This window comes from Ovis aries, chromosome 1, assembly GCF_016772045.2.
Source record: "Ovis aries strain OAR_USU_Benz2616 breed Rambouillet chromosome 1, ARS-UI_Ramb_v3.0, whole genome shotgun sequence".
Taxonomy (NCBI): Eukaryota; Metazoa; Chordata; class Mammalia; order Artiodactyla; family Bovidae; genus Ovis; species Ovis aries.
This window is the reverse complement of record NC_056054.1, coordinates 8,125,628-8,152,144: the sequence shown is the minus strand read 5'-3', so window position 1 is coordinate 8,152,144 and position 26,517 is coordinate 8,125,628. Positions and strand designations below refer to the sequence as shown.

At 44.0% G+C, this 26,517-nt stretch overlaps 1 protein-coding gene across 10 annotated transcripts in view; it reads left to right on the top strand.

The window, feature by feature from the left end:
• GIGYF2 (GRB10 interacting GYF protein 2) overlaps window positions 1-25,404 on the top strand; it is a 131,732-nt gene extending 106,328 nt beyond the window's left edge. For 9 of the 10 annotated variants that reach the window (XM_060399245.1, XM_042245129.1, XM_004001779.5 and 6 more), the window contains 8 exons: window positions 2,944-3,180; window positions 10,106-10,228; window positions 13,199-13,408; window positions 13,539-13,741; window positions 14,881-15,035; window positions 16,582-16,796; window positions 19,423-19,570; window positions 23,574-25,404. In XM_060399245.1, the coding sequence (XP_060255228.1) occupies window positions 2,944-3,180; window positions 10,106-10,228; window positions 13,199-13,408; window positions 13,539-13,741; window positions 14,881-15,035; window positions 16,582-16,796; window positions 19,423-19,570; window positions 23,574-23,641 (1,359 nt within the window). In that variant the 3' untranslated portion in view covers window positions 23,642-25,404. Of the gene's footprint in view, window positions 1-2,943; window positions 3,181-10,105; window positions 10,229-13,198; window positions 13,409-13,538; window positions 13,742-14,880; window positions 15,036-16,581; window positions 16,797-19,422; window positions 19,571-23,573 lie in introns of those variants that run through there. The other variant, XM_042245130.2, reaches the window with a different exon arrangement.
• The last annotated feature ends 1,113 nt before the right edge of the window (window positions 25,405-26,517 follow it).

The window sequence follows — 26,517 nt, the reverse complement described above, 5'->3', positions numbered from 1 at the left end:
CAAAATGGCTGTCTGGGGAGGCCTTACAAATAGCTGTGAAAAGAAGAGAAGTGAAAAGGAAAGATATAAGCATCTGAATGCAGAGTTCCAAAGAATAGCAAGGAGAGATAAGAAAGCCTTTCTCAGCAATCAGTGCAAAGAAATAGAGGAAAAAAGGACAGAAATGCTATGGACCTAATAGAAACAGAAGATAATAAGAAGAGGTGGCAAGAATACACAGGAGAACTATACAAAAAATCTTCACGACCAAGGTAATCACGATGGTGTGATCATTCACCTAGAGCCAGACATCCTGGAATGTGAAGTCAAGTAGGCCTTAGAAAGCATCACTAGGAAAAAAGCTAGTGGAGATGATGGAATTCCAGTTGAGCTGTTTCAAGTCCTGAAAGATGATGCTGTGAAAGTACTGCAGTCAGTATGTCAACAAATTTGGAAAACTCAGCAGTGGCCACAGGACTGGAAAAGGTCAGTTTTCATTCCAATCCCAAAGAAGGGCAATGCCAAAGCATGGCTCTTAATACTTTTGTAATAACCATCCCACATGTAATTATAAATGCTGAGCAAGATGTCAAGGAATCAAAACAAGCAAAAAATAGCACCAAAGGAATCGAAGAAGGACTGCCCTTAAAAAACCAAACGTGCAATGTGGAAGTTGACGCCTCGTTGCCTTAGGGTTCTCCCCCGTCCACACCGTTAGAGCGTGTGGTTCTCTGTTGCTTAGTGTAGCTGTGAGATCACACAGCAGTGGCTGTTACCTAACTCCAGTGTAGCCAGGACCCCTGCAGCATTTTGCTTTAATGTTTAAGAACAGTAATAGATTTTTTATTAGTGGATTCTATTTTTAGAACAGTGTTAGATTTTCAGAAAAATTGGGATGGTTGTACAGTTTGCCACATTACTAGTTTACATTAATATGGTACATTAATTATGATAAACCAATGCTGACACGTTACTAAATCAATGTTGATGCATTTTTATTAACTAAAGGCTGTAGTTTATTAACATTTCTTCAGTTTTCCCCTCGTGTCCCTTTTCTGTTTTAGGATTTCATTCAGAATATTGCATTTATTTGTCATGTCTCCTTAGCTTGTTCTTGGCCATGACAGTTTCTCAGGATTTTTTTTAGTTAAACCACTCTAAGTAATACTGGTCAGTATATTGTAGGGTAACCCTCTATCAGAGTTTTTTTGAAGTTTTTTTTTTTTTATAATTAAACTGGCATTAAGGGTGTTTGGAGAAGATCACAGAGGTAAAGTACTGTTTTCGTCACATGCCAGGGGTATGTATTAGCACCATGATGTGTGGTTATTAATGGTGACATTGATCTCCTGCTGTAGTAGTGCTTATCGGGTTCTCTGCCATACTTTTCCCCTTTATTGTATTCTTTGGAAGGAAGTCACCATGTGCAGCAGTCAAGGAAGTAGGTTTTTGTTTGTTGGTTAGATTGACACAAAACTGAAGATTACCTACTTTTGCTTAAGTTCTTGATTGAAACTCTTTAGGGAAATCTAAATTCTTTAGAGGTAGGTAATTTCCAGGTTAGAATGTATGTTGATGCATTATTTGGTTTATTTATTCAACAGTTAATATATTCTGATAATATGCCATATGCTAGTTACTGTGATTGTTTCCTGCTCAAGTCCAAAACTTTGTGAGAAATTGTTTCTGCCCTCAAGAAGCTCACAGATTATGTAGGTAATGATTTTACAAGAAATGAATGCCACATTGTGGATCTTTCAACTGAAAAATCAAAATATTGGCCTAAAATTGGCTAAAACAGCAGATAACATTATTGCCTCACCTATCAAGGTGTTCTGGAGATAAGGCAGCTGAACATGAACTTCAGTGACTCAGTGATGTGGTTGCGAGTCCAGGTGCTTCCCACGCTTCTCCCGTCATGTCCTGGTGTGTGGACTTCTTCCCTCGTGGTTCATACTCTGCTCTACCATGTCTTGCTGTGCTGACTTTCAAGTTCATGTGTTTTACCGAATGGTTAGTAGTGTCATACCACGTACCCAGGAAGGGTGTGGCCCTTCTCTCGTGCTGCTTTCCTTTCCTCTGGGAGGAATATCTTTTCTAGAATCAGTCCTTTGGCCTACATGGTGTGTCCCAATTTACACTGGAAGCTTAAAAAGCAAAGCTTGGCATTTTAAACCTTGGATGTGACAGCAGGCTCTCTCTACAAAGAAGACGACCGAAAGGAATGGTTGCTGGATAGGTAATAATAGTTGCTGTCACTGGTTGACTAAAAGCATCCAGAGAGAGGAGGACAACGTATAGTTGAGTGTAAGCAAAAGACAGAGGGGACGTCTACCTCCTGAAGGCAAAGAAAGTCCTCGTAGAGTAGCTGATGTCTGCCCTGTGTTCTGGAGAATGGAGGGGCATGTGCTACCTGGATAAGATAGAGCATTGCAAGGGCTGTAAACAGCCTCTACGGAGGGAGGCCAGGAGAACTCCAGCGGGCACAATGGAATGGTTTTGAGGGAGAGACGCAGAAAGAAAGTGATCCAGGGTACTGCTGAAAGTGAGGGGTAGAGGATGTGTGAAGGGGAGATCTCCCAGGGGCCTGTGAGCCACCAGGGGTGAGACCCTCAGATGGAATTAAGTGGTTTTGTGAAGTCGCTTTGGGTCCGGCATTGGCTGAGGCTTTCCTGATAGTCAGTTTCCTTGCAGGTCCTGGCAGCTCTGCACCCAGCACCCTGAGGAGCTGGCTCTGCCTCAGGGTTGGAGCAGGTTCAAGGGATCTTGCCTGAGGTTGTGGTGATCTCTTAGACATCAGTATTACCACAGATGTCCAAAGTGATGTTCCTTTTATGTAGAAATTAGCAAATAAATGAAGCATGATGTTATCCAGTAAGCACGCCTCTGACCGAAGCCTTGAAAAATGACTCATTTGTTTTAAAACATAATTCAATTTTATTATTTACTTTTCCTTCTGGGAAGGAAGAGGAGGCTGCGAAATGGGCCCGGGAAGAAAAGGAAGCCCAGCGGCGGTTAGAGGAGAATCGGCTACGGATGGAAGAGGAGGCAGCCAGGCTGCGGCACGAGGAGGAGGAGCGGAAGCGGAAAGAGCTGGAGCTCCAGCGGCAGAAGGAGCTGCTGCGCCAGAGGCAGCAGCAGCAGGAGGCTCTCCGGAGGCTGCAGCAGCAGCAGCAGCAGCAGCAGCTGGCGCAGATGAAGGTAACGCTGGGCGCTGACCAGGCCACCGGCCAGAGGAGCTGCTTGCCCGCATCTGTGGTTGGGTGGATGCTGGCGGTGCGGTAGCATAAACTGTTCTTTATGTTAAATATTGAGACTTCGGTTTTTTGATCAGCAAAATATAACATGATGCATTGTACTCTGTGTTAGGCATTTAGATAAGGGAAGAATAAGTAAAAGAGGCTAAGACGTGAGCGGCAACATAAGCAAAAACCAAGTGGGTCTGTGTGGCTCATAAATTTAAACATCGGCGCCTACTCTTACCAGTTCAGCAGTGCTAAGGCAAGGATAAACGAGACAAGGTGACTGTCCTCAAAGAGCCCATAGACTCATGAGTGCAGGAAACTCAAACGTTTGGATGTGTAAGTGGGAACCATCATACAGGACTTGAAACACAGCTGACTGGGGGGGTTATTGAAAGGTGGATTGAGGTGATGTATGCAAAGTGTTGTTTTACAAGAATTCAAAGCCTCATTTGAAATAGTAGAAAGTGAGACTGGGAGACCAGTAAAGAGAGTGTGATGGTGGTGGTGAGAATGAATAGGGCCAAGATGAGAACTGGCTAACATTAATAAGCAAAATCTGGTGATGCTCTGAATCTGAGGGTTGAGGGCAGAAGTTGGAATGGCTCTTAGATAGAAGGCCTTCCATGACTGGGAAAGTAGTAGAACTGTTGATGAAATAGGAGTAATTGGAGAGGGAGGAGCAGATTTATGGTAGGGTCTACAAAACTTCTCATAGAGTGAATGGCTGGCCATGAGGCTTAGTATTCCCCACCTTCAAGAAGCTCGTAGGATAAAGACATAAACAGAACATTGGAATACAGTGGGGTAAGTGCAGTGAGTGAGGGAGCACGGAGCAGCAGTCCTCAGGGTGTGACCGCCCGGGAGTTTGTCGATGTTGTTCAGTTGCTCAGTTGTGTCTGACTCTGTGACCCCATGGACTGCAGCACGCCAGGCTTCCGTGTCCTTCACTATCTCCCACAGTTTGATCAAACTCATGTCCATTGAGTTGATGGTGCCATTCAACTGTCTCATCCTCTGTCACCTCCACCTCCTCCTGCCCTCAGTCTTTCCCAGCATCAGAGTCTTTTCCAAGAGAGTCACCTCTTCGCATCAGGTGGCTGAAGTATTGGAGCTTCAGTTTCAGCATCAGTCCTTCCAGTGAATATTCATGGTTGATTTCCTTTAGGATTGACTAGTTTGATCTCCTTGCCATCCAAGGGACTCTCAGGAGTCCTCTCCAGCACCGTGGTTCAAAAGCATCAACTGTTTGGCGTTCAGTCTTTTTTATGATGCAACTCTTGAGCATCTATACACAACTACTGCAAAAACCACACGTTTGACTGTATGGACTTTGTCAGCAAAGTGATGTCTCTGCTTTTTAATATGCAGTCTAGGTTTGGTTTGTCATAGCTTTTCTAAGGAGCAAGTATCTAAATTTCATGGGTGTAGTCACTGTCTGCAGTGATTTTGGAGCCCAAGAAAATAAAGTCTCACTATTTCTACTTTTTCCCCATCTGTTTGCCATGAAGTGATAGGACTGGATGCTATGATCTTAGTATTTTGAATGTTGAGTTTTAAGCCAGCTTTTTTACTCTGCTTTTTCATGCTAATCAAGCAGTTCTTTAGTTCCTCCTCACTTTCTGCCTTTAGAGTGATATCATCTGCGTAGTTGAAGGTGAAAAGTGTTAGTCATTCAGTCGTGTCCGACTCTTTGCAACCCCATGGACTGTAGTCCCCCAGGCTCCTCTGTCCATGGAATTCTCCAGACAAGACTACTGGAGAGGGTAGCCTTTCCCTTCTCTAGGGGATCTTCCTGACTCTGGAATTGAACTGGGGTCTCCTGGATTTCAGGCAGATTCTTTATCATGTGAGCCATACCACATATCTGAGGCTATTGATATTTCTCCCAGCAATCTTGATCCCAGCTTGAATTTCATCTAGCCTGGCAAGCACATTCTTGGGTCCTACCCAGACTTACTGAACGAGATCCTCTTGGAAATGGAACCCAACAGTTGTGTTTGAATAAGCCCTCCAGGGCTTCTGATGCTCACTGATGTGTGAGACCCACTGCCCATCTGAGGAGTTTGGGAAGCTTTCCTGAAAGAAGATAACTTCCAAACTGAGCCAAGAAGGGAGTGAAAATTTAAATTTAAAGAAAAAAAATAAAGGTCAAACAGCCAGTTTGGAGAATGGAGGGGGTTTGTGAGAGCAGAATGAAGTTGCTGGAGAATGAGCCATGAGGTTCCTTAGGCTTCATATCTGGCACTGGAATTGCTAGGTCGTGTGATGCCAGTGTCTTTAATGGTTTAAGGAACTGCCAGATTGTTGTCTGAAATGGCTGCACCATTTTGTGTTTAGTGGTTGAGGGTTCAAGTTTCTTCACATCCTTATCAATCTGTATTATCTGACTTTTTGATTATAGCCATCCTAGTAGGTGTGAAGTGATAACTTGTAGTGATTTTGGTTTGAATTTCCCAATGACTAATGATGTTGAGTATCTCTATTGTTTATTGACCATTTGTAAATCTTCTTTGGAAAAATGTTTATGTAGGTCCTTTGCCTATTTTTAAATTGGGTTCTTTTTATTGAGTTTTTTAAGGGTTCTTTATATATTTTAGATATTGAGTTCTATATCAGATGATTTAAAAATATTTTCTCTTATTTGTTTTTTTCCCACTGGCTTGACAGTGTCCTTTGATGCACAGAAGTTTTACATAGTGATGAGGCCCCGATTATCTGTTTGTTCTTCTGTCGCTTGTGCTTTTGTTATATCTAAGAACTGCTAAATCTGAGGTCATAGTTTTACAGAATCCTATGTTTTCTTCTAAGACTTTGTAGTTTTAGCTCCCTAATCTATTGTGAGTTAATTTTTGTAAATTATGTGAAGGTTTGACTTCATTCTTTTGCTTGTCATTTATCCGATTGTCTAGCACCATTTGTTGAAAAGTCTATTGTTTGTCCATTGAATGGCTGCGGCATTCTCCTTAAAAAATTAGACATGTAGATTCGTTTCTGCACTCTCAGTTCTGTTCAGGTGATCTGTATGATCACTGTGCCAGTAACACACTGTGTTGACATTACTCTTGCTTTGGTGTTAACTTTGGAATCAGTGAGTCTTCCCAGTTTGTTCCTTTTTCTCATAATTTTTTGGCTCTTCTGTGTTTCTTTAAATTTCTTCTATGGATTTTAGAATGAGTTTTTCAGTTTCTGCAAAGAAGCCAACTGGGATTCTTTTTTTTTTTTTCCAACTGGGATTCTGATAGGAATTCCATTGACTCTGTAGATCAGTTTGAGGAGTTTTGTTATCTTAACAATACTTAGTCTTCTGATCTGTAAACATAAGATGTTTCTATGTTCATTTAGATCTTGAATTTGTTTTGCTGTTTTATAGTTTTTAAGAGTGTAGTTTGTGTATTTCTTTTGTTAAATTTATTTTTAAGTATCTTATCTTGGCTTCATTGTAAATGAAATTTTCAAAATTTCATGTTCAGGTGGTTCTTGGTAAGGGTATAGATGTACAATTGATTTTTGTATACTGAGCTTATATCCTGCCATCTTGCTGGACTGATTTATTAGTAGTTTCTTAGTGATTTCATTAGGATTTTCTGTATCATGTTATCTGCAAATTCTGAGACCAAGAAGCGCCTACAGTTTAGCCTGTGTCTCCAGTGAATCTGCCAGTTGCCCCCTAACTGCCTTTTACCCCAACATTCACTGATTTTGAAAGTTCCCTTAGGCTTCAGCGCCTCATTCTCCACACTCTGTTGCAAATGAAGTCAGTTTCCTTTGAGAAGAGATCTGGAGCTCTCCCTCTAATCTGTTCCTCCCACCTCATCCTGAAGGCCAGAGTTCCCCAAGTCACAGCTCTGGAGCTAGGAACAGTGGTGGTGGTGGTTTGGTCACTACGTCATGTCCGACTCTTGTGACCCCATGGACTGTAGCCCACCAAGCTCCTCTGTCCATGGGATTCTCCAGACAGAAATACTGGGGTAGGTTGCCATTTCCTTCTTCGGGGATCTTCCCGACCCAGAAATCAAACCTGAGTCTCTGTTTGATTGTTGCAGCCAGACTCTTTACCTACTGAGCTAGGAGGGAACTGCTCTGGGAACAGTGGCACCCACTTTTTCAGTTGAGCTCTTGGGGAGGGACCTGAGCCTCAGGTCTCCTTGGCTTACCTCTCCTGGTGGTGTGGAATCTCTGCCTTTCAAACTATAGGGCAGTGGCAGTCAGGGCCCTCATGGTCTCAGGAGACCCAGGTTCAATCCCTGGCTCTGAAAGATCCCCTGGAGAAGAAAATGGCAACCCACTCCAGTATTCTTACCTGAGAAATACCATGCAGTCCATGGGGTAGCAAATGAGTTAGACACAACTTGGCAACTAAACAACAGTCACAGTAGCTCTATGCAGTTTCCATTCCATAAGTGGAGGCTAGACATAAGCGAGCTCCCATCTCTCAGCAGTGCTTGTCTCTAACTTAGCCTCTGTAACAGGCAGCTGGAGCCAGGATAAGAATTGCTAACATCGTGCTCCTTCCGGGGAGTCAGCCCTCTGCCTGGCAGCCGAGGGGAGAGAGGGAGGCCTGTGTCCTTAGCTCCCCTCATCTGAAGTGCCAGCTGAGCTGGGGGTTGGGAGAGAGCAAGTCAGGGCACGAGTCCTCCAGACGCTCTGTTGTTACGTTTCTTAAGGATTGTTCTTAATACTTCTTAAAGAAATGTCACTTAAAAAATGGTGTTGAAAAAGTAGCAGTATCAGAGCAGGGGGAAAATGTAAAATTTTTAAGTATCAGTGAAGGATATTAGGCATTCAGGGGTCCGAAAATGTCCCAAATTCCCTACAGTTTGCTTGTCACTTGGGAGAGAGTTGTTCTGAAAAGTGTGATTGTCTGGGCAGTACAGGATGTTGGTTGAACTGGAAAATGCCCTGAGGCAATGTTGATGGAGTGATGGGATAGCATTTCTTAAAGTCAAATAAGACTTAAGGGAAATGATAGAGATCTGTCATGTGAAGGAGACTTAGATTTGTTCTGCATTACTCCAGAGAAGAGTCTTGTGAATCATGAGCAGAAAGCACAGTGAAGTATATTTTGGCACAAAATAGAGGAGGACTTCAGAGGTGCCTGTACGGAGAACAGGCCATTTCAGGAGGCAGTGAATCTGTTCTTGGTGCTGGCTGAGTTTCCGCTGCAGAGGACTGGCGATTGGTTCCTGGGTATGCTGGGGTGATATAGCCACTGGGATTTTAGACAACAGTGGTTGCTGGCTGATTGCATCAGAATTACAAAAATATGCAAATTCTCTGGCTTTACCTTTGACTATTCATTGAATGCGGGGGGGGGGGGGGGGGGGGCCAGGGCGGCTCCGTTTTTACAGGCCTTCGGAGTGATGCTTGCTGCAGGTTTGATTGACATTGACATTGAAGTTGCTCAGTTGTGTCCGACTCTTTGCGACCCCATGGACTGTAGCCTACCAGGCTCCTCCATCCATGGAATTTTCCAGGCAACCCAACTGGAGTGGGTTGCCATTTCCTTCTCCAGGAGATCTTCCCAACCCAGGGATCGAACCCGGGTCTCCCGAATTGTAGGCAGACGCTTTACCATCTGAGCCACCAGGGAAGTTTAGGACTTTCCAGATGTGTCATTTCCTGTGGAGAGGAAGAGTTCATTTGTGCCCCACTTCTCCTACTTGGTACCCTGTCTTTCTCTCTTAGCTCCCTTCTGTACCTCTCTCCTCCCGGAGGACAGGTGCGTGTAAGAGAGGTGCCCCTACTGCCCACCACGGGGTATAACATGTTGAGGGTTGCTCAGCATGTTGAGATGTTCTGTAGTGTTGAGGGCACTCGTTTGGAGAGTGTCCGGTAACATCAGTGACAGTTTAAGCTGCTTTTACCCTTATCCCATCAGTTCCAGTTTTAGAGATTAGTACTGAAGAACCTTTCTATTTTGGCATTTTGTTTTGATCCACACATGTACTGTTTTTATTATCTGGTTTAGGTTTGGTTTTTGTTGTTTTTGTTTTTAAGAGCCATAAGATGTGTGAAGATTGAGTGAATCTTTTTCTGGCCCAGAAAGACCAAGGGATTCCCTTAGAAATAATCAAACTTTTGAGAATACTAAAGTATAGAGGACTCATATTTACACTTTATTTTAGTCGATAATTTTAAGGGCTAGGGAAAAAAAGTTATCAATTAAAACCAATGTAGTGCTCATGACTAGAATCCACAGCCTGGTTAACTCCCTTCCATGAAAGACTGATTGAAAGCTGTGCCTGGCGTCAGCTGCCCACCTCAGCTTTCCCTTCAGAACAGGGTATGGTGTCCTTATGACCTCCTTGGATTAAAAACTTAGTGATTCTTTTGTTTCATTTTCTCTCTTTTTGGCTGTATATTGGAGTGTATATCAGTGGCAGGTGTAACAAATTTGCAATTTCTTAAGAGTAAATCAGGTAAAGGTGTATTGATGTATTTTGGGCTTCCCTGGTGGCTCAGTGGTAAAGAGCTTGCCTGCCATTGCAGGAGATGTGGGTTCAATCCCTGGGTCAGGAAAAACCCCTGGAAGAGGACATGACAACCCACTCCAGTATTCTTGCCTGGGGAATCCCATGGATAAAGAAGCCTGGCGGGCTACATCTATGGGATTGCAAAAGAGTCGGACACCACTTAGGACTAAAACAACAATAATATTGGTGTGTTTTGAGTTGTTTTAAAATAATCTTGTGACAAGAGAAAATTAAGTAAAAGAAGCAAAACTGATTGGTAGAGTAGTCATGTAAAAGGATTGAAGAAGGAAGTTTGAACTGAACGTTGCAAATGGAACGGAGGGAAGCGTGAAGGCTCTGTGCACAGTGCCTCAGTGCCCCTCCTGTCCACGTGTCCTCATGAACTCTTCTGCCTTCCTTTTTTGCTAGCTTCCCTCTTCTTCAACGTGGGGCCAGCAGTCCAATACGACAGCATGTCAGTCCCAGGCAACGCTGTCATTGGCTGAAATCCAGAAACTAGAAGAGGAACGAGAACGGCAGCTTCGAGAGGAGGTAAATTTTAAATGTGATCTAGACAGTCGGTGATTCAGAATAGCCAGTGTGCATTCTGGATTGGTGTCTACTAAAGATAAACATTGTTGTCAGAGTTGCTGTGTATCCGAATTAGATATTTATTTTTCACCTCTTTAGCCTGTACGATGGTCACTAGCAAATATGAAGGATCTAGTAGAAATAACATTAAGATTGGGTACAGAAATGTTCAGTTACCTTTACCATAGCTCTTGAGAGAATAGCTCAGAAACAAAAGTACATGGGTGTTTCAGAATTGGGGGTGAGTTTTGTGCGGATAGCCTCTTAAAAATTTGATGCTTACAATGCAGAAATTTTTTTCTCTAAAGGGTACTGGGTTCTGACTAACCTAGAAAACCTTAAAATATGACAGAAATACCATCTCTCTGCTTGTTCGTCTACATCCTGTAGTTCCTCATTAGGATAGAGAGGATACAAAAGAGTGAAAGGGGTTGGGGGGCAGCAGAACGTAGTTCTTGACAGAAAGGAAAAAATGAGTGAGTGAAATGGTTTGGCTCAGCGTACCACTAGCTGAGTGCCATCTGTCCATCGTGTATTTGCTGCTCGTGTGGATATAGTTGCATCTAAGACAGACAAAATTCTCTCCCTCCATAAAGCTTACTTTTAGTTGAGGGGACAAGGATATGAAAAGACATACGGAGTTCTCGAAGGCAGTATGTGTCAGAAAGAAAAATGAAAGTGGAAAGGGGCGTAGGGAGGAGGTTGGGAGTTAGCGATAGCATTGGTGGTGGGCAGCAGTTGATCGTCTAGTTTTAGGTGTGCTGACTGGGAAGGCCTCTCTGAGAAGGTGGCATGAGGTAACTGAGTCTTAATGGAAGTACTGTACATGGGTATGATTTGAGGCAGAGCAGTCAATTTGTTCGAGAATGCAAGCCGTCATTCTTTATCTGGGTGGTGTGGTTCACTAAAGGCCGTGAAAATCCTCTGTGCATGTTCACCGTGCAGTGTGCATGACATCACCCAGTAGGTTAAAAACTTTCTTCGTCTTAAAATTTACCATATTTCCTACCCACCTTCAAAAGAAAAAAGGCTGAGCTTTCTCTGAAATCATCTCTCTTTTCTCAAAAGTTAACAGCTGGATGCAGAGCAGAGTGTAGCTTCCTCCTCCAAGGCTAGAAATTGTTCCAATAATTTTGGTCCCTGCTAAATAAAAAAAATAATAATGGTCATCAGAGTTGGAATAACAGGTCTTCTCTTGTTCATATTTTTGTCTGTTAGAAGTTAATAATTGCCTTGTGTTTTCATTTGATTTTCTTTGAACAGTTAAGTCTGTGCACGCTTCGAAATGTATAAAGGGCCACCCAGCAGATAGTATCCGACAGTTCTATTTCATTCTTTCCCGGGAGGTGTCCTTTCCAGGACCCTCTAACTTGTTCAAATCTGAACATGCTTGACTTGCTGCACGTGTGCTCTGTTTCTCAAGATTTTGTCATCTGCCTGTTGTCCCAGGTGGCGCTAATGGCAAAGAATCCACCTGCCAGTGCAGGAGACGGCTTCAGTCCCTGGGTTGGGAAGATTCCCTGGAGGAGGAAGTGTCCGCCCCCTCTAGGATTCTTGCTTGGGAGAATGCCATGGACAGAGAAGCCTGGTGGGCTGCAGTCCATGGGGTCACACAGTCAGACAGACTGAAGTGACTTAGCACGCACACGTATTTCTTTCCGTCTTATTCTCTGTTGTCTTTTGTGATGGAGTATTTTCTCAATCTTCTCTTTCAGTCCTTCTATTGAACTTTAAAGGTATGCTCTCTTATTTTAAAGTTTGAGTCCATATATTGTTCCCTCTTAAGTATTTGTGTTTATAGTCTCTTTCTCTTGTTTTACTGAATACAACATGTAACCTCTAAGAATAATGCTTACTGATTACTCCTATTTTCCCTTGCTTCTGTTCCAACAGAATCTTGTCTGTTTGATTTGGTCTTTGGCTTCCATCTCACAGGCTGGGCTGTGTTCTCATTTAGGAAGAAGGCACTGAGGAGCTGGTGGGGGTTCGGGCGCACGCAGCACCTTGCTGGGCTTTGCTGTGATGGTGTCTGTAGTGGTCTCTTCTGTTCAGATCCTCCATCTGTTGGTATCTGTAGGTGTATTCTCTTATGGTAGGTCAGCTTTCCTGTAGAAAAATCTACTTACCTGGTTCAGCCTCTTTAAAAAGGAAAGTTTTAATTTTCTGTCGGGGAGAGGTGAGGGATAGCTGCCAAGTGTGTTGGGTGGGGAATGTAGTCAGGGTCTTAATGTTGCTTTTTACAGACTTTCAGCCTGTCTTCCTTTGTTCGAGATACCCATGCCTATAATTCCCGAGCTTTTTGTATGAGTTGACCTGTTTCTGAGTTTCCTTTTACTTCGCTTTCAACTTACTGGGTCTGTTGTATTGGCTGTCTTTATTTGCTTGCTTTCCAGCTTTAAAAAACTTTTCCGTTCTTTGTCCTTAAAGTTTATGTTTTAGAAAAAAATTATTTTTGTCATTTTGATAGGACTTTGGAAATAAACATATTACATTTTTATGCTTAACCAGAAGTCCTATTTAATTTTTAAGAAGTAATTCTTAATTTCTTCTTATTCTCCTCTTAGTACTTCTGACTGTTTACATCTTTATTTGCAGCAGAGTAGTTAACTGTTAGATGTTTAGTTGCTTCCCAGGTGGCACTAGTGATAAAGAACCCACCTGCCAACACAGGAGATGTAAGAGACATGGGTTTGATACCTGAGTTGGCAAGATCCCTTGGAGGAGGGCATGGCAACACCGTCCAGTATTCTTGCCTGGAGAATCCCATGGACAGAGGAGCCTGGAGGGTACAGTCCATAGGATCACAGAGTCAGGCACAACTGAAGCGTCTCAGCACACACACTATGTATTTATATTCCATTTAGCATACTGGACATTTATAACTTTTATTTAAAAACTGGAATCCTGAGATAGCTTCTCTTGTGCCTGCAGCAGAGGCGCCAGCAGAGGGAATTGATGAAAGCTCTTCAGCAGCAACAGCAGCAGCAACAGCAGAAACTCTCAGGCTGGGGGAACGTCAGCAAACCTGCAGGCACTGCGAAGTCTCTTCTGGAGATCCAACAGGAAGAAGCCAGGCAGATGCAGAAGCAGCAGCAGCAGCAGCAGCAACACCAGCAGCCAAACAGAGCCCGGAATAATACGGTAGGTCCGTCTTCCTGAGCGGTTGTTGTATGGACTGGCGGTGTGAGTTATCTGTTTTGACTTTGGTGGGCTCTCTTTTTGTCTTTTTAATATTATTAACTGTAGTTATTTGTGTGTCTCTCTTTAACAGCATTCCAACCTGCACACCAGCATTGGGAATTCTGTTTGGGGCTCTATAAATACCGGTCCCCCTAACCAGTGGGCCTCTGACCTAGTCAGTAGTATCTGGAGCAATGCTGACACTAAAAACTCCAACATGGGATTCTGGGATGATGCAGTGAAAGAGGTGGGACCTAGGAACTCAACAAACAAAAATAAAAACGCCGGTCTCAGGTAGGGCTCAAAGCGATTGACCTGTGTTCCTTGGTGGATTGGGGGAGGAAGGGCATGTGAGGAGTATGATACTGGGTGGCCAGAGAAAGGTAGTTATTTAGTTTCTACTTTCTTTCACCTATATCCTGGCATGTGAGGTGATAGTTTGATGATTGTTTTTCTTCCCTATGGAAACACATTGGTATTATTACTAGCGGCTCCTTTGGTTGCTGGACATGGAGTCTGTTGCCTGTCACGTGGTAAACACTTAATATTTTTTGTTACTGCTCTTGAATATTTATCTAAGGTAGTCTCTAGATTCTAGCATTTTCTCTAAAATTTTAAGTTAGAGTATTATAAACACTTAAACTGTTTTATTTTTATGATGAATTTGTTTCATCTTACATTCATCTTTCTTTTGTTGAACAAGCATGGGTTTTAATGTTAAGTCATGGACTCAGATCCCAGCACTAGGACTTACTAGCTGTGTGACCTTGGGCAGGAGGGAACCTCTTTGAGCCTCAGTTCCCTCATCTGTAAAATGAAGATAACAATAACAGCTTCATGGGTGTGGTTGTAAAGGTTAAGTGACTATGTGTGAAGTAGTTAGTAAAGTGCCTGGCACATAGTAACTACTTAATAAATGGTAGTGTTGTCAGAATATTTCTTCTCAATTCTGAGGGCTTAATGTGTGATGAATAGGACACTGAATAAAATGTTGAGCATCTTTGCCAGGCACTGTGCTCTAGGCCTTTGCATATAATATTTTTATTCTTTTTAATAACCCAAAGAAGTATTAGTATCATTTTACAGATGAGGAAACTGAGGCTTAGCAAAATTTAAAATCTTACTGACAGACATGAGAAGAACTTAATAATTTCTCTGAAAAGAAGCCCTGAATTCAGAAACTAGAATGTGTTAACCGAGGCTAGATTTTAATAGGTATTGAATAAACTCCCCCACCTGCAACCCCAGTGTTTCACTTTTTTGTTCTTGGGCTTTTGTTTGTTTGTCTGTTTGTTTTCATTTTCGGAGCCAAGAATTGGATTGCTGGACAGCCATCCAGTGTTGCCAAGACATTATCTATGTATGGTGTTAGAGTATGATCATAATAGTAACAGTTCCTGGGAATATAATACCACCCTATTGTTTTGCTTTAGTAAATCTGTAGGTGTGTCTAACCGGCAGAATAAGAAAGTAGAAGAAGAAGAAAAATTGCTGAAGCTCTTTCAGGGAGTAAATAAAGCCCAAGATGGATTTACCCAGTGGTGTGAACAGATGCTTCATGCCCTTAATACGGCAAATAACTTGGATGGTAAGAACTGGGGAGGGAAACCCAGCATGTGGAATGGCAGAGCAGGCCCCACAAAGAGTTAGAAAATTGAAATGATGGGCTGGCCTTCAGGAGGTGAAGTCTGATGGAGGTCAAGTCCTGCACTTACTATAAGAACTTGACTCTTTTACAGCATTACTTGTGAGAAAAGTTCTGTAATACTGTCCTGAACTAGGTTACCAGTGGACACCAAAGAGTAGCTGCTTTGCAGGCTGTCCTGTGATGGACAGGGCAGAAGAGATCATGGTTCTGTCCCGCTCACTTTTGGGGAGCATCACCAGATGAACGAAGGAGACTGACTGTTATCCCGGGGACATAGGTCAGCCTGCACGAGGGAAGACTGGGGTGATGTGAGCATCTCTCCCTTCCTGCCTTTGGGGGCAGGGGTGGGAGTTGTGACAGAGCAGGTAGGCATGCTTTGTGTGGGATAAAGCTGAGACCTGTAATGTATGCAAATAAAAAGGTTTCAGCGCAGTTTGAAGAAAAACTTGCTGCTTGTTGGTTGTTCACAAAGAGAATTGTCTGCCTGAGATGGAAGCAAGTACTTCCCTCACCTGCAAATGTTCGAACAGAGACCAGTCAGCTCGGTGTGGACGGGATTCCCATAACTCGTGAGCTTTGCTGAACTAGTCCATCTCTGAAGTCTTTTCTAAAGCCAGAAACCTTTTTTTTTTTAAAAAAAAAAAAAAAGAGCAGGAAAAGAAGGGTTCCTTTGCAGCAGTGTGACAATAGCTGATGGTCAGAATGAGTCAGAGAAAGCAAGAGCGAAAAATAGTAATGGCTACCATCCATTAAGCACCTACCATGTACTAGGCACTTTCTGGGGGTTAATATGCGTTATCCTAGTGATTTTAATTTTGGCCATAACTTACCTTTACAATGTCGGTGGTGTTATCCCCATTTTATAAATTAGGAAACGGAGGCTCAGGAAGGTTAAGTAGCTCATCAAGGTCACACAGTGAGCAAATTTCAGAGTCAAGTTTTAAACCCATGTCTGTCTAACTCTGATACTTGGACTTTTCTCCTGTACCACACTGCTTCATGTCGAATTTTTCTGTGTAAACAGAGGTTATCTCAGTGAAGCAAAAGGAGACTGCAGCTTTATCTTCAGTATCTGTCATGGTGCCTGGCACATACCATGGCACTTAAAACATACTTGACTGAATTTAAAGAAGAGAAGAAAGGAATCCCCAGCTTACTCTAGTCTTAGACAAGCAGTTGTTTCCATCAACATAACTTAGTTTCTACCAAAATAACATTTAGTGAAACAAATATATGCATGATATCTTCATCTCTGTGATAGTTCAGACGATTTGGGGTATTACAATGAGAGTGGGGTTCCCCCCCCCCCCATGACTACAGAGTAGGTTAAAGAATTTAGCATATTTAGCATAATAGCTGCATGCCTTTCCACTTTCCATCATTCATGTCCCTGTTAGGTGTTAAAATATACTGAAGACTGACCCTGACCTCTGCTGTGTGGTATTTCATTGTTACTCTTTATGTCTTCTTCCCTCTCATGTTACAGTGCCCACATTTGTTTCTTTCCTGAAGGAAGTAGAATCTCCATATGAGGTCCATGATTACATTAGGGCCTATTTAGGAGATACCTCTGAGGCCAAGGAGTTTGCCAAGCAGTTCCTCGAGCGCCGTGCCAAACAGAAAGCCAACCAGCGGCAGCAGCAGCAGCAACAGCAGCAGCAGCAGCAGCAACAGCAACAGCAGCAGCAGCAGCAGCAGCAGGTACGAGGCAGCAGAGTGAGTGCAGTGCCCTGGTCAATACTGGTGTCTTGAAAGTGGAGCCTCTAGAGAAATGAAATTTTAAAATACTACCACCATTGTTGTGCATCACATGACTGGAACCTTTTAATGCCAGGTAGACTTGACATTTTAAAATTACATGTCCTGAGACGTTTGTGAATTTCCCAAAAAGCAAGTATATAACCATTCATTCACTGTTAGTCATACCAGCCCCATTTTTCTTGGTTCATGTAGATGCCTCTGTCCAATTGCAAATGCCAGCTTGTCATAGATGCATAAATTTGGTTTTAGTAGTTAAAATTCACCAATGGTAACTCTCTGAAGCTCCAGATCATTTGTTCCCAGTACTGACAGTACTGTACCTGCCAAATATCTCATACACTGTCGATGAGAATGTAAAGGTTCTTGTTATTCTCGGGAGCTCTATTCTGTGAACTTGCTGCCAACACAGAATTAGCAAATGCTGAACCATTGCTCCTAGGGGGTTAGGTTTCTGTGGGCCTGTGTTAGAGCATTTCTGTCAGCTTGTAACTGTGGAATGCTGATAACCTTGTTCTGTGTGTGATTCTGTTCAAGGATGCGTTATTTAAATACATTGCTGCTTCCTTAATACTGAACTCACAGCCAGTGCCACTGTAACTTGTGCCTGAAGAAAGCTTACCTAACACACACATTTTCTGAGGCACATCACAGCCTTTGGGCCCTTTAGAAACATTAGACAGCACTTGACCCTTGGGAGCCATTTTAAACAATGGAATCACCAACAGCAGTGTGAAAACATGATCTGAAAGAAACCGAGAAAGATGTTTCTTTGCCGTGTTGAGAGCTGAGACGAGGAGGCAGGATGTGTCTCCGAGTTCTGCCTCAGCTGGGAACGTGCATCTTGGGCAGCTCAGTTTTTCACTGCTCTGTAGACATGCATATTCAGAGTGAGGACAGAAACACCGCAAGCACGCAAATTCGCAGATAATGGGATCCATGAATGAGAAGGATTGTCTTTACAAGTTTCTGAAGAACAATCTGTCAGGACTCTTGGAGAGGCTTAAGAATATTTTTAATCTTGTGGTTCTTCTACTAGAGATAATGTTTACCAGAGCTCACTTTTAGGAATGTGTAAGGTACAGAGAAGTATAGGGCATTTAAAATCCGTTTGGATAAATGGGGCTAATGCATCAACTGAAGGAAAATGAAAGATGTGAACACAAACAGCCCCAGGAAAAACATGTTAAGGAATCAAGAGAAGACAGCGAGCAGCAGTACAGAGGCCTCGCGTGTGAGAGGGCCGCCTATGCGCGCAGCCAGGCTTGCCCTCTGCCCATTCCGCTGCCCAGCTCAGGAGCCTGATCCCAGTTCAGAATGCGTTGCTCTCACAGGAGCAGCACGCAGTGTGAATGGCTGGTAGACCATTTCATAGTTTAGCCAGTTGGTATAAAGTATGTGAATAATATTTTGGGAACAGATCCCTTCCGGGATTGCTGCTAGGAATGAAGTGCATGACATGAACTTTGTCTTGCTTGGTACTGGGCTCTCAGCCAGTCTGTGGGCTCTCCTCTCTGTCCCGGGGCCCAGAGAACAAAGGACCCTCCCACCTAGAGCAGGTGGGGGTGCAGATTGCCAGAGAGCAGATTCCTGGTGAATGGTGCAGACTCCATGTGTGTCTGGTGAGCTGTTTGTTTTTTTAAATTTTGTTTCATTTTTTGCTGTGCTGGGTTGTGGGCTCTTCTTTAGTTGCGGTGAGTGGGGGCCCCTCTCCATCATGATGCACAGGCTTTCTCATTGCAGTGGCTTCTCTTAGGGAGCACGGGCTCTAGGGCGTGCAAGCTCAGCAGTTGTGGCTCCCAGGTTCCAGGGCACAGGCTCAGTCCTTCCACAGCTGGTGGGGCCTTCCCAGATCAGAGATTGGACCTGTGACCCTTGTATTGGCAGGCGGATTCTTTACCACTGAGCCACTAGGGAAGCCCCTGGAGAGGTTTTGACAACTGTGCTGTCGCAGCAGTGTGGACCCCTGGAGTCCCCAGGCTGGGCCCTGTGGAGACACACAGCCTAGGGTGTGGACCCCTGGAGTCCCCAGGCTGGGCCTTGTGGAGACGCACAGCCTAGGGGGTGGACCCCTGGAGTCCCCAGGCTGGGCCCTGTGGAGACGCACAGCCTAGGGTGTGGACCTCTGGAGTCCCCAGGCTGGGCCCTGTGGAGACGCACAGCCTAGGGGGTGGACCCCTGGAGTCCCCAGGCTGGGCCTTATGGAGACGCACAGACTAGGGTGTGGACCTTTGGAGTCCCCAGGCTGGGCCTTGTGGAGACGCACAGCCTAGGGTGTGGACCCCTGGAGTCCCCAGGCTGGGCCTTGTGGAGACGCACAGCCTAGGGTGTGGACCCCTGGAGTCCCCAGGCTGGGCCTTGTGGAGACACACAGCCTAAGTGGGTTGTCTGAACCTCAGTGAAGGGAAGAAGGTGGCTCAGTGGACTGCCCTCAGTTTCATTGTTACCAGAATCCGTGATAGGCTTCTGTTTCTAAACTCCTCGGTAATGAGGCCAGATGGGCCATTTTCTGAGGGGGGCCAAGCTTGCGTCCACTGTGTGGTCTCAGTGGTGCCGTCTTGTGTTACAGGACTCTGTGTGGGGAATGAACCACAGTGCGCTCCACTCGGTGTTTCAGGCCAGTCAGGCCAGCAGCCAGCAATCCAACTTTGAAGCCGTGCAAAGTGGCAAGAAGAAGAAAAAGCAGAAGATGGTCCGAGCAGACCCTAGTCTATTAGGTGAGCACAGGCCTCAAGTCTTAGCTGGGTGTTGAGGGTGAAGTATATGCGAGGCCCATCGTGGAGGGTTTTTCATGAAAGAAAATTTTTCTTACAAAAAAAAATTGTTTTAGCCAGTTCAAAATAAACAGTATTTATTGGGAATCTCTGCAAGAGCTATGCCTCATCTATTATAGGGAGCAAGAAAAAGAATATATTGTATGGTGCCTTAAATTTTAAAGACTTTTTCACATCTAACATGAATTTTCCTAAAACCCTTTCAGTTTAGTTAGAAAATAATGCTGATGAAGAACAGTAAATGTTTAAAATGTGAAGTGCCGATTTGTGTGGAAGCAGACCATAATCGAATCAGATACTCAAAAAAGAACAGATGTTAGTTGATATTCACTGTAGAATAGTCTCAGAGTTACCCTGCATCATGAGGTGATGTTCCAGCGTTAACAATAGTAAACCGAGGCCTAGAGGATTGAGAACGCTTCCCAGAGTCACTCAGCAGTCAGCAGCGCAGCTGGGGTTTCACAGCAGGTCCACTCTCTCTTCACTCTTCTGTGTTACCGTAGCTATTCTTTTTTTTCCCATGACTGTCCTTACCCAATGTTAGGGACCAGTGTCGTCACACAAGTCAGCTCTGAGGAGGTGACACCTGAATTGGGGCTTTGAAAAGCAGGAAGGATAGGGTGTGGTGTTCCTGGAATAACAGCATAGGCAAAGCTGATGGGCTACATTTGTTTCTTAAACTGGCCTAACAGCCTCAGCGACAAGGATGAAATTAAAATTATTCTCTGTTCATGAATGTATTCATGAGCTGTTATAAAACTGTGTGGTCTGGAATAGAATGGTTGTATTGGCAAAGATGGCAGGTTGGGAAGTCAGGCAAACCCGTTGGAGGGTGCAGTATAGACCAGGTGAAAGATACTGGTGGCCTAGGGTAGGGCTTTGGTGGTGGAGATGGAGAGGAGTTAGATGGATTTCAGAAAGTTAGGGATAGGCTTGGGCAAGGAGAAAGGAAAGGTTTAGGCAGCAGGATGGAAAGAGCTGCCCTTTGATCAAATGATGAGCACTGGAAGGTGGAGCAGGCTTTGGGGAAAGGACATGCTGTTCAGGTGTTGGTGGACCGAGTGTGATGTGACGGGGAGGCATCATACGGAGGTGAAAGAGTGACGGTGCAGTGAGAGGTAGACTGCTCTGCCCTCGTGGGATCCTACTTCAGAGGTTTCCTGCCCTGGAGAAATCAATATACCAGTAACAGACCCAGCTTTGAGCAGCGCCCCTTGGAACTGCGCTCTGCAGGCGGGCTTTGGAAACCTAGAGGTCTGGCGCCGTTTTGTTTTCTTCTGCCTGTCTTGGAAGGTTATGTTAAGGATGGATGGATCAGTCCAAAATTTTGTCCAGTTTTGACAGAAATAGATGAATGTAGATTTTAGAATGTTTTCAGTTCTGGTTGTGAGTTCTAGCTAAAAATCTCCCACTATTTAGCTGTGGTACTTGGCTAGGGCAGTAGGGGTAGGTTCTTCTGAAAATGAGGTGTAAATGTTTTTGGACTAAATATTTGATCTGACCCTATTGTTTATTATAGATGTAAGAAAGAAAGGGACTTAAAATCCCCTTTCAGGGAAATGAGAGGGAGGTCGTTCTAGGACTAGAGTTTTAAGGAGTATATATCTTGAAAGGGAAAGAGAAAAATATAAGGAAAGTAAAACTATTCAGAAAATACTGAAGAAACTTACTTGGGTAAGCTCTTGCTTATATACCATTTAATGAGAATTTTTGCTCAAGTAAACATTCTTCTGGAAATTCCTCTGATAATTTCTGCCCCATACCTACTAACCATTTATTAATATGCCTTATTGACTTGCAGATTAAGGAAAATTAACAAATATACATCAGTCACAAGTTACCCATGAACATAATAGGAAAACAAATTCAATTTTGACCCCATTGTATCCATTGAGAAAGTGGTCACTGATCAAAATAGTGTTTTGCTGCTAAAACAAACCTTCAGAACAAGCCCGGCCTCATTTTAGTGCTCTTGTCCTCCGCTGTGCTTGTGTTTTCTCTAGCTTTTCAAGCTGGCAGGTGTCATTGTGAGCCAGCATCCTGTGCTTGGATATGAGAAATATACACACAAAGTACCATTGCTCACCAGTCACAGTTTTCTTACAGAAACAGTCCCCCAAACCTTAAAGTCATGTGAGTGAGAGTCTGTTGTTCTAAACCTAAGAGTGTGTTGGTTAGAGCTGGGCATACTGGGCCTCAGTCCCTGTTTGTATTGCTTGGGGTCTCATATGACACCCCAGAGCATCCCTTTTCTGTCAGGTGGGGAGGAGTGCCCTCCTCACTGGTTTTTTTGACAGGTAAATGAGACCGCATCTGCTAAAGCCAGTCCAGTAATCATTCTGTTATAGCAATGAAAACCATTTTGTGGCCCCAGGTTTCTTTTCCCAGTCCTGTCTCTGTCTGACTGGGAAAGCACAAATAGTTTGTGTTTTTTTTGCATTCCCGGTTTTATTGCATGTAGCTCATTTTGTTTTTATCACATTTCATTTGTTCTCGAGATGCATGTGAAGTCAAAGAAAAACCTGCTTTAGAGCCGAGTAATAGTTCATTTCACAGACTGTTCTTTAGGGTTTACGTTTACCTAAATAACTGTTATTTTCAAGTATGAACACACTAAGCCTTTCATTATTTTGACGGGAAAAAAGTCCTGCAGGTTATGGGAACACAGTTGAGGGGTAGAACTCAGGTTGGGGTTTGGAATCCTAACCTCTTCCAATAGGAGGCCTTGGAAACAGCTTGTACCACAGCTTCCTTGATTAAAAAATAGGGATGTTTATGTTTTCAAATCAGGATATTTTGGAGTCAGTGTAATATAATTAAAGTATTTTTATTATGTAAGACATTTTTGTGTATTATTGGTACATTTAAAGTGTGTATTTGTTTGAAAATTTGAATGTTAAAGGGCAAAAAGGAGGGGGGGAGAAGCTCAAAGTAATATTAACAGAGCTGCTTTTAGACTGGAGAGCTTTGCCTGTTTACTTTTTGATACTCAAACAGCAACTGAGACAGTTTGGGGTTTCATTTAGGGTGGTTGAACTAAAAGCATTTTGAGACTCACTCATTCCAGAGAGGCCCTGTTAATAGTAACTTTTATCAGTCTCTGTCTGATTATGTGGAGTTTATTGAAAACTCATACATGACTGATGGCATTAGGTTTTCAGACCTCAGTAGTGTTTGTAAGCTCAGCTGTGCTAGTATTGCCTTTTCTAAACCAGATAGTATTTTGGTTCATCAGTGAGATCCTTGCCTTTGGTGGTCTACTTACAGTAGGTTGAGCTGAATAAGGAAGTTTTTTCATTTCTGTGCTGTCTTCTGTGTGATAGGAAGAACAGCTGAGAGCTTTCGGGAGCTTGTAGCCTGCCTTCCCTGGAGCCTCCTACCGCTGGAGCAGAAGCTCTCAACCAGAACTTTGGCAGTGTTTTGGACTGAAAGTGTTCCCAGTTAGTGAATGGGGCTGAAGTAGTGATTATTCTCACTCAGATGTCACAGTCATTTGGTCTAGTGGTTGTAAAGCACTTAGTGTGTTATTCTTGTCCTGCCCCTGCCCCATTCTTCTGAGGTAGCTACACCTTCTGAATGAACTTCTCTCCCTGGGCAGCCTGGCCTGGCTTTGACACACACACGTGCACACACACCCCAGGCCTGGATTGAGCACTCCCTAGGGCAGTGGTTTGCAGTTCTTTTTAAGCAGTGATGCTGGTGTGTGTGTTTCTTCCCTAATTAAATTATATCAGAACCTTAAGAAATAAAACATATTAAAATGGAATCTCTCATTGGAAGGGCAAGAAAACCACTGCATTGACCTTTATCCTTTCTTCTTCCTCCTTTTAGTATCCCTGTTGGTATACTCAAAAACAGGAGACTGAAATTCTAGCCCCCTGCCTGAGTTTGAGCCACAGGGTTGTCTGGGTGTGGTTGGTCACTCATTGCAGATTTTTCCCTGCAGGGTTTTCAGTCAACGCTTCCTCGGAGCGACTCAACATGGGTGAGATCGAAACTCTGGATGACTACTGAGCGCCTGCCAGACCAGACTGGCCTTCCCTCTCCTCTCTGCCGACCATGGATTCTCCAGCTCTGGACACAACACTTACTCACCATATACTCTCTGTCACTGCAACAAATCACAGAACCGATCATCTCAGGCTTTTTCTTCTAGCCCTTTGTGTCCAAGATTCTTTAAACCGTTTTTGTTGGTGCGCATCTCAGACTGTAGATGAGTGGACCGGACGCTGTGTCTCGGGGGTGGCAGTGGGGATTCCTCCCCAACAAGGCTATTTTGGGCAGCACGTGTTTACTGTGCCGTGATTTCACCTCCTGTCTCCCAGAAAGTGTGTTGGGATCTGCCAATAGCAATTTACTTTCTCTTGTCATTTTTTTCCTTCTGTTTGATTTTTCTTTTTCTTCTTTTTCCCCGCCCCACCCCCCAAACGGGCAAGGGGTCTGACTGGTGCAATCATGAAGAGAGTTAATGGTAACAGACATTGGCCAGCAACAAAACGCCCATGGACTGTGACTTGAGCATCCGACAGAGACAGTCAGAGCTCTTCCAGTCTGCAGGTGGCATTGCCGCAGCTAACTTCGGGATTGCATCCAAGAGGCCCTGAGTGGGGTGGTATTTAGGTTGATTGGTTTGATGTTGCACACCCCTCGCCCTTATTCTTTCTGAGGATCCTTTCAGAGAAAGGATTCTTGGTTTTTCTTCATTAGATAGTGACTTCCAAGCAAGCTGACTTCTCTCCTGGCATACTCCAACCTTATCGGACAAAGGAAGCCCTATGGCCTGGGAGAGGAACTTATTTTTAATTTTTCTTTCTTACAAAAACGGATTTTTTCCCATAAATATTTTTACTTCAGAGGACTAGGACCAGTTTGTTTTGGGCCTTTCTGCTGAAAATTTGTCTCGTTTTAAGAGGCAGTTAGGATCTTTACCATATGTATGAATTTGTATAATTTCATTTTGGATAGGGATAAACTGCTTCTGATAAAAGCCCGGAATTTCATCTGGTTCCTCAGAGCATTGCGTGTGTGTCTTGCTGTGGCCCCGAAAGGTTTTGTCTAAAGATTCTGGAGCGGCAAGTTGCTGGCTTGCCTTTTCTGAAAAGAGAACATGCAAAACCTGACCATCTTTTAAGACCTTCATCTGTGGAAACCACTAAACAGGAGAGTCCCGTGGGATGGAGGGGACGGGAGAGAGAAGCCTGTTCTGGCTTCGATCGTGGCCTCCTAATACCCCTTCACTGCAAATATAAATGTATCCAAGCCCTATTTATAAGCAAATACTCCTCCTGCCTCCGCCAACCCCCCACAGAACATCACCTGAAATTGCCAATCACACTTTGGTCTGCAGCCACCGGACCATCCGTCCCAGCGCAAGAAGTGCTGTGGTTTGGGCGGCTCCTGGTCGAGCGCCTTCCCTTTCTGACATCATGGCCCGAGGAAGGCTGGAGTTGCTCTGAGAGCAGTTTGGTTTGGGATGATTCTATTTGGTTTCTGTTTTTATTCTTTTGGATCAGCATTCTCCCTATCCCTTTTGGCCACCCTCCCTCCTAAACATGTACAATAACTATACAGAGACTGCTACAAACTTGTATATAGTTTTTGGATCAAACAGCATGAGGAGATGGGGAACCATTAAAAACTGGGGCTCCTGCTCTCCTTTGCTTTGTAAATTCACAAGTGGGGGTGGGGAAGAGGGACAGTTAAGATGTTTACAGAACTTTAAGCTCCCTCGGAACTTTTGCCAGTGTGGAGGAAAATAAAAAAGACCTTAAATAAAACCTCGTGGTATTCTGTCTGGGTACATCTCTTGTACTCACGCTTGTCGAGGTGAGTTTTGCGCTAAGCCATGTCCTTGACACCGTGGAAAGGCTGCAGACACACAAGTGCCCTGGACGTGGAAGCAGCCATGGCTTTCTCCGGCAGGCTTGAAGACGCTGCCAGTTCTTTAGTTGAAGAGCGTAGAGGTCAAGGTAAACGGGGTAAGTTGATTCAGTGTCCGTCGTCCTTGGCCTCTCTGCTGACCTGTGGCTCGTCTCCTCTCACCACACAGACACACACACACACACACCAGCCCCTGAAGATCCCCTCCAGAACCTGCCCACACCTTCCAGATGAGACTCAACTCCGCTTGTTTGGGGGAAAAGTTAAAAACACAAGTATGAGGGAGAAGGTCGGAAGATTTGGGGGAAGCAAAGTCATTTTAGTCATGAAACATTACACTTGCTTAACCAGCAGCGCTGCTGCTACCTGAGGAGTTTCCCACATCTTGGAAAGAAACCACTCTTTCCTAGGAATGTTTGTTTCTGTCGCAGTTCTATCAGTTTTTCAGTCTCGTTTACTCTTTTCACTTCCAGCAACCATGTTCTTACCTCTTCCTGTTAATGTGAAGTGAAGTGAAAGTCGCACAGTCATTTCCAACTCTTTGAGACCCCATGGACTATACAGTCCATGGAGTTCTCCAGGCAAGAATACTGGAGTGGGTAGCTTTTCCCATCTCCAGGGGATCTTCTCGACCCAGGGAGTGAACCCAGGTCTTCCAAATTGCAGGCGGGTTCTTTACCAGCTGAGCCACAAGGGAAGCCCAAGAATACTGGGAGTGGGTAGCCTGTCCCTTCTCCAGTGGATCTTCCCAGCCCAGGAATTGAACCAGGATCTCCTGCACTGCAAGTGGATTCTTTAGCAACAACTATCAGGGTAGCCCCTTTCTGTGAATATACTGGCAAATTATCTAAGCTCTTCTTGAGTTTTAAAGTATTTGTTTTATACACTGTTTGCTTCCAGTTGTCATAAGTCAGGATTTCAGAAACATACCCAGACAGGATCATTTGATTATGGACACTTTCCCCAAGGGCGTTGGTGTCCTGGTTACTGTTGCTACATAATGCCCCCAA